The 14,926-nt window shown below is 34.8% G+C and overlaps 1 protein-coding gene across 1 annotated transcript in view; it reads right to left on the bottom strand.

The window, feature by feature from the left end:
• The window catches only part of Hcn1 (hyperpolarization activated cyclic nucleotide gated potassium channel 1), a 378,709-nt gene that overhangs the window by 157,130 nt on the left and 206,653 nt on the right, over positions 1-14,926 (bottom strand). Inside the window, exon 3 of the mRNA NM_010408.3 lies at positions 13,831-13,992. Within this exon, the coding sequence (NP_034538.2) occupies positions 13,831-13,992 (162 nt within the window). The remainder of the gene's footprint in view (positions 1-13,830; positions 13,993-14,926) is intronic.

Here is a 14,926-nt window from a genome sequence, read left to right as displayed (position 1 = left end):
AAGGTTCAGACAATATAAGTTACATATCAACTACCTTAACTGATTTTATAGTAGACATTATTTATAGTTAACATCTGATTCAACGGCATATTGAGATACCCTTTTCTTCACTTTATAATACGGCCACAAATGTGGTGCCAAGTAGAGAATGCATTGCATCTCATTGATGTGTATTTTAGGGGAAACACAAATGTAATGTGGCAGATGCCCAAATTTTCCTTCTGTAATTTTCATAATCAAACATATGCAAAGATAGTATCTAGTCATGTTTCAAGGTATGTTCCCATTACCCTGTGAAGACAGGTGCATATAGGACAGAGCCACATTCTCGTTAATCTCTCATGAGGAGAGCTAGATTTCTGAAGCCTCTAATTGACTAGAAGATCATTTAAATGTTGATTGTACTGGGTCCAATATATAACCTCAAAGCATAAAATGGCTGAAGTGATTCTGTTATATATTAACCTCTTATTTGGTAAATCACCTAGAGAACTAATAGTTGTAGGACTACAAGTAAGATAGGTTAGCCCCATAAAGATTGTGAGTAAAATTAAATTTGCTAGATGAATTCATTTTAAATTATTACATTTATTCATTTTAAATTGTTACATTGTAAAAGAAATCAAATCTCAAAAATAGTAGAGACTGTAGTGGGATAATGAAATACACTGTGATTTACATCTTTTCTTACATCTTATATTATATTATAGTACATAGTTTTTCATGTCTATAATTCTGCTGTACATTTCTGGAATAACATTTATATCAGTGTTGTGACAGGTAAAAAAAAAAGACAAAATAAAATAAGAGAATATTCTACATATGGTAACTAACTATATAATTTCCCATAAAATTATGTGAAAATAGGCAGTTTAGTTTGCATATAGACTATAAAATATCTTTCTATGTAATACAAAACAATGAAAATACAAGACTTCTTGGAAAGATGAGAAGTCTATATAAAGTGTATGACATCTGTGTAGCTGTTAGTGGAGTAACATAGCAAAGAGCTATTTATTTCATATTACACTGACTCTTATTCGCACAGTGAAACAAGGACACCAGTTTACTACAGCCCATATGAACTAAATTTTTTTTCAGAAAATGTAAATATACATAACGTACAAGAAATGTGAGACATTAAAATTGCTGCTTATTGCCTGATACCTTTAGCTTTATAGAAATAATAAAAGAAGAAATCTCATCATTCAAAAAGAGTATACTTTTTTTTTGTTAATATCCATTCATAACATTTCAAATCACTACAATGGTACACACGACCCAAGAGTTGTTTTCTGTGAGCATGCACCCATGTGGCTCAGCCTGGATGAAACTGGACTAAGGCCATGACATCGAATGGTAAGGTATTTTCAGAGTAATTAATGAGAGCTGATAAACAGCTCCTCTGGCCAGTGTCTCTGGCTTTTGGCCAGTAAATAAACTGTTCTGTTAGATTTTTTTTTAATCTCTAAAACAAAACAAAACAAAACAAAACAAAACAAAACAAAACAAACAAAACAAAACCAAAAACAACCAGCACGAATGTGTTTTCTATTTACATCATTTAGAATAGCTGAGCTAATGTTGCACAAAATTTTACATAGCATTTGTGAATGATTCAAAAGCATGTGTCAATAGCATCTATGAGAAATAATTTACTTATATACGTGAATGGGAAGTAGAATCCTGCAGGATAGTGTCCCCTTCACTAACTTCAGTTGGTCTGCAAGTAATTCCTTAGGAGGTCCTTCTTTTAGACAGTTGTTTCTTATGTCTAAGAACCAACGTCATTTGGGCATGGTCTGATAGAAATGTATTTCTAGCATTAGAAATGCTAAGGCAAGAGGTTTGTGAGTTAAAGTACAGCCCAGGCACATAACAAGGGAGTTTGAACTATTCAAACATACCTCAAACTATATACACAGACAGAAAAAGAAAGAATGAGTATATATAAGAAAAATAGGATTAGAACTTGAGCATTGTTCTTTTTTTTTTTTTTTTTTTTTTTTTTTTTTTTTTTTTTTTTGAGACAAGCTTTCTTTGATAGCCCTGGCTGTCCTAGAGCTCACTCTGTAGACCAGGCTGGCCTCGAACTCAGAAATCAGCCTGCCTCTGCCTCCCAAGTGCAGGAATTAAAGGCATGTGCCACCACCACCCAGCATTTTTTTTTTGAGTCTTGTTCTTATTTTTGGTTTGTTTGACTGAGACAGGCTTTCAGGTAACGCCTGATATGATCTACCTCTCCCCATGCATTTGAAGACGACATTGAACATTTGATCATTCTGCTATTTGATCGTTCTGCTTTTATCTCTTGAGTTCTTAGATTAAACACCTGAATCCCCAAACCCAATTCCATGTGATGCTGGAAATCCAAGCCAAAGTCTGAATACAGGAGTTAATGCACACTACCCAAGTGCCCTACCGAGTAAGCTGCAAGTTCTTTCCTTTGGTCATATATTTCTAAAATAACTTAGCAGATTCAAAGTCAAATTCTGTATTAATGAACTGTAATTCAACCTAAGGTTTACGTAATTCAGATTTAATTTGCAAACAAAATGGGACATTAGAATTTGTTCCTATATGCTCATCCCCATAAAATAATTCATATATAATAAGGAAGAAAGTTGTTTAGAAGCACTTTTCCTTTTGAGAGATGCCACTTTTCTGTTAACAAGGAGTGTTAACCAGACAGACTTTCCTAATGGACAGAAAGAAGATGGCAAACAGAAATCATAGCACTCAGCAGGCTGCTGACCTACTTTATTATTATAAGTTCATATTGGCTATGAATGCATTTTTTTTCAGTAGAGCTACAATGATTTGTCAGCAAATTACTAACCTTTTGTTAGGACATTTTTAAAAAACTCTGTTATGACAGTACTTTCTATTTTGGAAAAAAAGTCAATACTACTGTAATAATCCAATTCTAATACAGAGAAATTGAAATATAAAGTATATTACTCAACCCCAAGAGAGGAGAAATGTTTTCCTTCAATTCCTAGTTACATTACCTTGGCATCTTTCCTTAAGTCTATTAGTTTAGTTATATTATTGGAGACAGTCATTATATAAGTACTTGAATGGACATGGCACTTAAAAATACTTTAGTCTGTCATCAGTAGATAATATAATCATCCTAGGATTCCATGATAAAGTTACTTATATTTTGCTTTTGTCCTCTCAAACTATTTACTTATTAAAAAACAGAACAGCATTGTTTATATGTGGTCCCTAAATTTATTATTATTATTATTATAATTATTGTAGATTTGAAGCTAGAGTTAATTTAGAAAACTTGAGATTCTCATTTTCGAGGTCACTCTAAAAAAAGCCAGATGACAATACTTCAAATGAGTCCTTTACTACTGTGTAGTCCTTTGGTTTACAGTCTTTCCAACCTTATAGCTTAATGCATCCAAGATTCAGGGCCACCACTGACATAGCATTGGGTGATAAGTGGAAAAAATCACTGCATGGGTTGTTAAGTAAGGCTTGAAGAGACTGTGCAAATGTCTTAATTTCCAAGGATACTCAGCTTGGTCAACAAAAAATCATGCACACTATTCTATAATACTTGATCCATGCTCAAGGGTCTTGAGTGTAGTTCATACATTTTTAAAGACCTCAATTTAGATTCATATTAACAATACATGTGCAGACATTTCAGTTGCCTTGGATAATAAATCCTCTCAGAGTAAAGCTTATAGTTTGTTAAACTTTGTGTATTTCTCAGCACCAAAGAGAAAGTGGTATGAAAGAATGCTTGCTGGAGCAATGGAACAAATGTGGATATAGACTTAATTTTATTCTCCACCTGTACTTGGTACCTAAAACCTAAAATAAGGATGACCTGAGTGTATTTTCCAAAAAGAGAACTACTAATACAGACTCAGATCATAGAGGACCCAAGTGCAGTAAAGTTGAGTGATATATCTAGAGTCATAGAAATGGTTAGAAGGAGAAGGTGTTCTGTAATGGTCAGCTCTACAATCCATTCTACTGGCGTTCCCCTGTGCATCTCTACTAAGTTTTATAGTTACAAATTAAAACAAGCCTCTGATAAGGAAAAAAGTTAAGAATGGTACATCAGTGTTCAATGCTTGAACATGTAACTAAAATTAACAAATGATTACACAGCATATAACACATATGCCCATTACTTTTAACAGGAAGGAACTGGAAGTGTGTATGGCTATTTGTGAAAATGCCTTCTACACTGTCTTGAATGAAAGTAAAACTGAATAATAGCTTGAGTTTTCAATTAAAACTTGTATATAATATATATGTGTGAGTTTATAATATATAATGTAATATATACTATATGATAACAGTATAGACTAATGTAATATATATTAGTAATTTATATTTACTAAATTTATATTGGAAGAATTTCTCATGTTTTTATGTAATAATTATATACTGGTTAGTTTTTTACATCTTTATAAGCATATCACCTTAGTGTTATTTGTTCACACATGATTCTTCATACACAGTACTGATACTTTATTACCATATAAACAAAAATCACAATAAGCACATTTATGGTCAGGCAGTGGTGGCACATGCCTTTAATCCCTTGGGAGGCAGAAGCAGGCAGATTTCTAAGTTTGAGGCCAGCCTGGTCTACAGAGTGAGTTCCAGGACAGCCAGGGCTACTCAGAGAAACCCTGTCTCGAAAAAACAAACAAACAAACAAAAAAACCAAAACCAAAACAAAAACCAAAACAAAAACAAAAAACCAAACCAAACCAAACCAAACCAAACCAAACCAAACAAACCATTTATTTGCACATCTATAATATGGGATATATTATATTTATTGTCAATAACTTAGTAATGTCTAAAGAACAAATGGATATAGAGGCTGCAAAAAAAAAAGAGTGTAGGCAATCCTGTTAGAATAGCTGTTTTACAGATATATTTCAAAGGATGCCCAATCACCTCCTTAATCAAATACTAATTCCTGAGCATTGTAGGAAGGGTTGTGAAAGAATCTGTGGTGTATCTATTTAATGTCAATAATGTGGTATATAGATTATAAGCTTAAAAGCAGAGTAACAGAAACTAAAATTACACTGTGATATTTGTGATTGTTCATAATTTAATTTGAAGTTAATAATACTCAAAAACAAATGAGAAAGTAGGAAATCATTTCACTTTATAAGTTAGACGGATACAAAATTAACTCACAGAAATTAGTAGCCCTCCTACATGCAAATGACAAACATACTGAACAAGAAGAAAGAGAAATGGCTTTCACAATAGTCATACATGTTATAAACTATCTTGAGGTAACACTAAACAGAAAGTAAACATCTTATATGTTAAAACTTAATGGGACCTCATGAAACTGCAAAACTTCTGCAAGGCAAAAGACACCGTCAATAAGACAAAAAGACCACCAACAAATTGGGAAAGGATCTTTACCTATCTTAAATCAGATAGGGGACTAATATCCAATATATATAAAGAACTCAAGAGGGTGGACTCCAGAAAATCAAATAGCCCCCTTAAAAGATGGGTCTCAGAGCTGAACAAAGAATTCTCACCCGAGGAATACTGAATGGCAGAGAAACACCTGAAAAAATGTTCAACATCCTTAATCATCAGAGAAATGCAAATTAAAAGAACCCTGAGATTCCATCTCACACCAGTCAGAATGGCTAAGATCAAAAATTCAGGTGACAACAGATGCTGGCAAGGATGTGGAGAAAGAAGAACACTCCTCCATTGTTGGTGGGATTGCAAGCTGTACAACCACTCTGGAAATCAGTCTGGCGGTTCCTCCAAAAATTGGACATAGTACTACCGGAGGATCCCGCAATACCTCTCCTGGACATATATCCAGAAGATGTCCCAACCGGTAAGAAGGACACATGCTCCACTATGTTCATAGCAGCCTTATTTATAATAGCCAGAAGCTGGAAAGAACCCAGATGTCCCTCAACAGAGGAATGGATACAAAAAATGTGGTACATTTACACAATGGAGTACTGCTCAGCTATTAAAAAGAATGATTTCACGAAATTCCTAGGCAAATGGTTGGACCTGGAGGGCATCATCCTGAGTGAGGTAACCCAATCACAAAAGAACTCAAATGAAATGTACTCAGTGATAAGTGGATATTGACCCAGAAACTTAGTATAGCGAGATATAAGGTACAATATGTAAAACATATGAAACTGAAGAAGAACGAAGACCAAAGTGTGGACACTTTGCTCATTCTTAGAATTGGAAACAATCACCCATGAAAGGAGTTACAGAGACAAAGTTTGGAGCTGAGACAAAAGGATGGTCCATCTAGAGACTGCCATATCCAGGGATCCATCCCATAATTAGTCTCCAAGCGATGACACCATTGCATACACTAGCAAGCCTTTGTTGCAAGGACGGTGGTATAGCTGTCCCTTGTGAGACTAGGCCGGGGCCTAGCAAACACAGAAGTGGATGCTCACAGTCAACTATTGGATGGATCACAGGGCCCCCAATGGAGGAGCTAGAGAAAGTATCCAAGGAGCTAAAGAGATCTCCAACCCTATTGGAGGAACAACATTATGAACTAACCATTACCCCAGAGCTCTTGACTCTAGCTGCATATGTATCAAAAGACAACCTAGTCGGCCATCACTGGAAAGAGAGGCCCATTGGTCAGGCAAACATTATATGCCCCAGTACAGGGGAATGCCAGGGCCAAAAAATGGGAATGGGTGGGTAGGGGAGTTTGGAGGGGGGGGACTTTTGGGATAGCATTGGAAATGTAATTGAAGAAAATACGTAATAAAAAAAAAAAAAGAAAAAAAAAAACTTCAAGACATTCCATGATAAATTAGAGAAGATATCAGCACATGGGAAGACCTCCCATGCTCATATATCAGCAACATAGTAAAAATGGCCACCTTACCAAACAATAATTTTCTGCTTTGTATGAACACACACACACACACACACACACACACACACACACACTAAATGCAACTAAAACAACCCAGGATAATAAAAGAACTAAACTGCTAAAAGTATCATTATTCTTGACCTAAAGTTGTATTAAAAACAGTATGGTATTTTCAAAAAATAGAAATGCCAGTCAATAGAAAAAAATTGAAGAAATATATGTAAGTCTGCACACCTATGGATGCCTAATTTTGATAAAGAAACCGGAAATATACACTAAAAAAATACTATCTTCCTCAAATGGTGCTGGTCAAACAAGACAGTTACACATAGAAGCATCCAAATAAATTCATGCATATCACCATGCACAAACTCATGTTCAAATGGTTCAAATCACTAGACATAAAACCAGTTACTTTCTACACTGAACATGATCGAAGAGAAAATGGGAAATAACCTTGAACTCATTGGCACATAAATTATTTTCTGAACATAGTGCCATTAGCACAGGAAATAAAATCAATATTTAATAAATGTGAGCTCAGTAAAATGAGACCCAATCTAGATGTTCCTCAACAGAAGAAGGGATAAAGAAGATATGATACATTTACACAGTAGAGTATTACTCAACCATTAAGAAATGAAATCATGAGATTCACAGGTAAGTGGATGGAACTAGAAGAAAAAAAATCACCCTAAGTGAGGTAAACCAGACTCAGAGAGACAATTTATGGATTTTCATTTGCTTATATGCAGTTATTAGCTGTTAAGTCAGTGGTAACCAATCAACAATTCATAGACCACAGAGATTAGGTATGTATGAGAACCTTTGGAGGTGGGGATAGGTGATACAGATACATCTATTTTGGCAAGTGAAATATGATAGGGAGTTGTGGATAGATGGTGGCAACTGGAACATGAGGATTAAATGGAGAGAAAGGGAGAAGAATAAGACTAGAGAGGGAATACAGAAAGACAGCTGAAATTAGGAGCATTTGAGGGGTCAAATGGGAACTTAACACAGTAGAAGTGCCCTAAAATATATACATTTATGGAGGCAATATAAATGATATGGTCAAATAGTGGGGGAGACAGGACCCCAGCTAATCCTATCATGTCACCATATTGATTTACATCTAATTGAGTTGTTGGTGAACATGTTCTCATGGGATCCCTCAAACAACCCAGGTTATCATCAAGACTACAGATCCCACTCCACAAATTGACAGCAAGGCACAATTGCTGAAGATAACCCCTATACAACTCATCATTTAAGGAGAAGTTGATCTAATGCCAAGATAGAACCTCCACACCTATATGTTAGCATCTTTGGTACTGGAAGGCACTCTGCACGTTACCAATCCCTCTGATCTATCTTGTTGCCCTGCCTAGAAGGTATGATAGTGCAATAGTGGTACAAGTCTCATTGGACTAACCGACTAATGTTTGATTTGACATAAAGCTCATTCCACAACATGGGACTTATAACATGACACTGTTTGGGTGGCCAAGAACCTGAGACAAGATAGCCCAAGAATCTAGGGAGAAAAAAAATACTGATGTTCTAAAAACAATGTATAAAATGACTACTTATGACATTCTGCTATACTTATAGATCAGTTTCTTGCTCAGCCAGCATCAGAGAAGGGTCCCCTTGCAGAAGATGGAAACAAATTCTGGTCCACAGCCAGATATTATTTAGAGAGTAAGAGATCTTGGAATGCTCAAACTGTAACTGGGATGTCTCCAGTAAATCCTTCCTAGGAGGGCTCAGGGAAAGGACTGGATGCAGAAATACTATAAGTGCGAGATGAGATAGATGACACCAAAACAAAACAAAACAAAACAAAACAAACAGACAAATAAGTTCCTAGGCCCTCTGCACATTTGTAGTAGATGTGTAGCTCAGTCTTCATGTGGGTCCTGAACAACTGAAGCAGGACTATCCCAAAAGACATTGCATGTTTGTGGGTTATGTTCTAGCCTGGCTGCTTTGTCTGGCCTCAGTAGTAGAGGATGAATGCACCTAGGTCCACAAGGATATGATGTGCCAGAATGTCTAGATACTCAGGAGGTGCCCCACCCTCTCATAGGAGAAGGGGAGGGGAATAGAGGGTGGACTTGTGGGAGGAAGTGACCAGGAGGGTGAACAGCAATCTATAAGGATGTAAAATGAATGAGAAAACAAGCAAAACAACAACACGAAACCAAGGCCCACTAAATAAACAGGATCCACCCACATATGATCTCACAGAGACTGAGGCAATATTGTTCTAGATGGGTCTGCACACAACGAGTCCTAGTGATAAATGATGTATACACATACCCCTAGCCCTAACACAGACAAAATTTCCAACTAATAATCAATGAAAATTAAAATTTATTTTCATTCAAGGAATTATCATTTGGGGGACAAACTACTCTTGAAGGTAGTCAACATGCCCTGAAGTAGATGGCTAACAAAAACATGAACTCAGCAGTATCTTTGGAGTTTACTTGTCTCATAATGTTGCATCATGGCTCTAAGTATTTTTAAAATCTCATTTATTTTTAGTTAATTTGTTTTTGTTTTGTATTGTTTTGTTTTTCCTCTCTATAGTAAGTGATAAGTTTATGACTTCCATCTTAGGATTTCTATGGGATTCCTGAGTATGCTCTCTCTTGGTTTATTCTTGTGTTTGCTTGTCTTGTCCAAATCTGATGTGTTAGTGTTGGTTTTATTTTTTAGATTATTATATTATACTAATTGTAGTATAACTATTTATATATTAATTATATTGTATTGTAAGGCTCCCTTAGAAGCCTGTTATTCTCATATTTTTGTTTGTGAGCCCAGCCCTTAATGGCTGAGCCATCTCTCCAGAGTGCCTGTTGCTCTTATAATGAAAGACATAAAGGGGATGGATCTGGAAGGGAGGAGAGGTGAGGAGCAATTGGGAGAGCAAAGGGAGCAGAAATAACGATCAGGAACATAACATGCAAAAAAAATTCTATTTGCAATAAAAAGGAAATCAATAAAACTATAATCTCATATGCTTAGCTTACTAATAATAATATCATTTAGCTTACTAAATAAATTTTAAGTCAAATACTAACAACATAATAAAATGGACACATTATAATTAATATACTTGATTTAGAATGTTTTCCAAGTAACCTCCTCCATTAAATATACTGCTGTGAAGTGATTAGTTTTTCTAGGGCATGATTCATCAAAAGCTTGTGTTGTGGGCCTCAAGTTTCTAATATGTTCTACATTTTACTGTTATGAAAATGTTTTACATCTTTGACCATGTCATTTAGCCACATTGAATTAAATGTATTATTTTCATATCATGCCTAAAAACTAACCATTTGGTTAGTAGTTAGTAAACACTTTTTGGTATTATACATTCCAGTCAGAAAAGTAAATCTATGAAGTATTCAAAACATTTTAGAGTCATAATATGCTTACATTAGAGGATTTAGCAAGATAACCAACATGTAACCGTTTATCTGACAACCTATAGATAGAAGATATGGGCTGCCCAAGTGACATCTGATATCTTGATCATGGAAGAGCTTGTTCTCAAGAAGCAATATTATAATGGAAAATATTTATGTCATAATGACTTTTCATACAATGTGAAATTATTTTAGAAAAAGGCAATTAATATGCAATTTAAATTATACTATGGTCTTCCCTTGCCATATTCTTAAAATTAATATTTTATATTTGTAATTGAACCCAATGCTATTGCCCCTAACCACTTTATAGTTAATTAGTATATTCTCAATGATTTATAAAAGCAAGCAAACCACAGGATGTCATAGAAATGTAACACATTTTCTTAGACATTAATTATCTGTTAAAACTAATATCTTAATCCAGAAAGAATTTTGTAATTCAAATTCACTTCTTAAATGGAAATAAGCAAATGTTACAAATGTTGAGCTGGATGAAAGCATGTTCTTGCTGCATCTCCCAAGTCAGGGTGTTCTTTCTCTTCATTTAAGAAGACCACTAAGTTCTTGTATTGGCTCCTTCAATATAATGCTTAAAATTATTTTAAAATTTATAAATTTGTGAGCAAATAAATGAGTGTTAGGTTTATTTGCATGGAACAAAATATGAATTGAAAAAGTTACCATAACAATGATTATATTAAAACAATTACTAACACAGTAAGCAAAGTTATAGCCTAGTCATCGTGTTAACATCAGATTTCTTGTCAAAGACTGTAACAGGAATCTCTAATCATAGATTTTTATGGCAATAACTAGCTAATTGGATATGTAGATAGAAAGATCAGGATATAAAGCAAATTTTAATATGTATGCAGTTCCTAATAATACTTAATGACATACGTTTAATTAGCTTAATACAAAAATAGTTATAATGCCATACTTGCAAAAGGTTCTTGTGTGTTATTTAAGACTTGATTTCCATTCTCAAAGTTTTTACCTTTGAGAATTCAATTTTACAAATTGAAAAAGAATCAGATGGACAGTTTTATTTTTTAAATATTGAATATCAAACACTGAATTTAGAGTAGTTTCTGTTGCCCATGAAATGCTGTGATTAAGGATTCTTTCTCATCATCCTTCTTAATTGATCTGTATAGAAAGGTAGAAAATTACTTGGGAGATAATAGTTTGAATATTGAAGGATAAATAGAGGATTTTTTGGGTGATATAAATGAGAAATGCACCCCAATAGGTTCTTGCATTTAATCTTGTGGTCCCCTGTTGGTAGCACTGCTTGGGGAAGTTGTAGAACCTTTAGAAATTGGCCCTTGCTATAGGAAGTAAACATTGATCGTGGGCTTTGAGAGGTTACATCCTCACCATGCTTTCTGTTTACTGGGCTTCTTGAGCATGGACGAAAATGTAGTCTGCCATCTTCTTGCTCCTGTGATCTATGTCTTGCCTACAAAGACAGACTCTACTGTGTTGAATAAACACTTCATTCACAAAAATATTGATCTATATAGTCTTGTTTAAAGATGTTCTAGTGTGCATTGGAGTAGACATAGTCAGCTACAAATGAACTATACCTATGACTATGTATTCTATCCATGTAAAAGATGATTCACAGAATTTCTGAAAATTCTAGTTTTATTTAAAAAATAAAAAAGAAAAACAGACTAAACTGATTTGCAGCTTTAAACAGTTACTTTGTATAACAAGGGTATATAATGAAGATTGAGGTTTTAAAAACACTAAACGCAACACAACATGCACCAATTCAGAGTCTCTCTCTCTCTCTCTCTCTCTCTCTCTCTCTGTTTGTGTGTGTGTGTGTGTGTGTGTTTGTCTGTGTGTGTCTGTGTCTGTCTGTGTCTGTCTGTCTGTCTGTCTGTCTCTTTCTCTGACATGCACAACTATATGCAATCATGATTAAAGAGAAGTACTAAATACATTAAAATTTTACTGGGAAAACTAAAACTATGCTTACAAGTAGGTACATAACATATCTCTCAATAAGATACAACCAGGAGCATTTTGTAGATACTTGAAAAGAGTTCCTTTGCCTTTTCATTTTTATGGAACATAAAATTTTCATAATTTGAAAATTTTAAAATAATAATCATTTGCCAAATGAAGTATTGCATGTATGCCAGTGATGAGTCACTTCTGGGATCAGTTCTCATCTTTGTGTTCTATGCCCCATCAGCAACCTGATGACAGAGTGCCTATTCTTCCCCTCCTAGACAGCATCTGCAACCCTGTCTTTGCCATTTATGTTGTTTCCTCCAAGGTAAGCAAAGGGACAGGCAACATCGCAGATTTGAAACATACTCCGAGGCATACAGATTCCTTGCATTCTTCTATATGAACTGCCAGGAAGTTTGATGCTGAACAGTAGGTTGAATGAAATTCATGTGTGAGGTATTTTCTGAGATGCCATCTGTGGTTATAATGTGTTTCCTGAAAATTGCCTTTTAGAAACTTAATGCAAGACTCTATAAGGTTAGCAGATGGACACTAATGGAAGTTGGGTATCATTAAGGCAGGAAAAAAAATAGGTTATCTTCAACCTTCTGCCATGCGAAAATTGTTTCTTCCTATCCAGGAGATTCAGACACAAAGTCTCATTTTACAACTGGAGCCTGAACACAGAAGTGACTTGGTCTTGAACTCTGCAGACTTCCAAATCACGAGAAATCAATTCCCATGTTTTATAAACTTTCCAGTCTAGTATTCTACCATAACAGCACAAACAGACTAGGGTAGCACAAGAGACAAAGGTTAAAAACATAAAACCTTTTTTGAATATAGATTTTAGTGAAAGATCAAAACACTTATACATAAAGTGTATGCATCCATGAGTGTGTATGGGTGTGGGAGGTTACTATAAATTTTATGACTGCCTGTCAACCAGGTTATGGATACATGATTTAAAGTAAGGGTTTTATGGAAGCTTTCTCTCTTGGAATGAGATAGTTAAGGAGAAGTGAATGAAATGAAGGTCAGAACCAAATGATATCAGATCTCATATCAATGCATCTTACATTTTTGTTAATATAATTGGTTAAATAAATCCAATTTTCATTTAAAATATTTACACATATTATAAAATGAAGATTAAAATTTATCTTTCACATTAATTTTACTTGCTCTAACAACAAAATATACTGAAATTTCCTTGAATTTCATTCATGCCTAATTTACAAACATGAAAATATTTGTATGGGTATTGTATTCTTATGTATGTGTGTTTATGTCAGGCAAATAAAGTATATCTCAATATTCAAAGTAAAAAGTATAAAACTGGATGTTCCAGCACATATATTCCCAGGGATACAAGAATAAGGTCTAGTTATATAAGTATGGCTCATCTAATTTCACACCCATGGAAGAAAAGTCTTTATGAAAGCAGACCACTCTAGCAGAAGTAGTCTGAAGTCTTGAGGACAATATTGCAAATTTAGAAAATAAACCACATGAGTTACTTACAACCATTTCATTCAGAGAAACCCAGCAATCTGGTGGGAAGTCCTGCAGCAGGGGAACCAGGAACTGAAGACAGCCATCCCAGTGGCACAGAAGCAGCATCATGCCAATGAGGTTGAAGATCCTCACCACAGCACTGGCGAGGTCATAGGTCATGTGGAATATCTGTCAGCAAAATATAAAGTCATGCTTTAAAAACCATATGACGAATCGGGCATGCTACCAACAGCAAACTGATGTGAGCTCCATGCATGAAACAAAAATAAGAAATACTATTTAGATCGAGAAAGAGCTTATGGTTTTTTAAAATTCACAATAAGGCTGGCCATTATGCTCTGTGAGTATAATAACCAAGTGTAGATATCTTCACAAAATACATAAGATGTAATACACACTTTACCTGACATTAATGTTGATGGGCACTATCTTTGTGAACAAATCTTTGTTTTTTGCTTTTATTGCATTTATTATTATTATTATTAACTTACTTTACGTCCTACTCACTGCCACCTTTCCTGGTTAGTAAATTTGAGTAACAGAGCCTTTGCTCTGCTTCACATTCTTTGTTAAGAGTTTTGTTGAAGGTTAAGGGAAATATGCAAGGGCTACAAAATAGAAGAAAGATGTGCATTACAAACTATGAGATCCTATAAAAGGAGACGCAGTACTGTTCCAGGTTTCTGAGGGTAGAAGCTTGAGTAACTTCAGCATCCAACCTGACCTTAGATAAGACCTTATAGACAGAGTGGCTGATATTGTTAAAGAAGGCGTAGTACATTAAAGTATAATATTCCATAGAAAATACATTCATAACAGGTGATATTATTTCAGAAAAAACAAAATAATGACATTTTACATACTCAACAAAATGTCAAAAGTGGAAACATAATTCAAACTGGTTTTTGGATTGTTCACTTTTTCTAGCTTTTATGGAAAATAGAATCGGGGGCAGCATTTCCCCTTCAGCACTCTAGCATTCGCCTAGTGTGGCAAGACAACATCCTCCTGGGAGCAGACTGACATGCTAGGCTAAGACTGCAAACGCTAAGGAGTTAGAAAGTGATTGAGCTTGCTCAAGAAAGGCAAGTGAGTGGACACA

Source organism: Mus musculus, chromosome 13 (genome assembly GCF_000001635.26).
Source record: "Mus musculus strain C57BL/6J chromosome 13, GRCm38.p6 C57BL/6J".
NCBI classification, from domain to species: Eukaryota; Metazoa; Chordata; class Mammalia; order Rodentia; family Muridae; genus Mus; species Mus musculus.
Note: the sequence above shows the minus strand (reverse complement) of the source record. Positions and strands in the feature narration are given on the sequence as shown.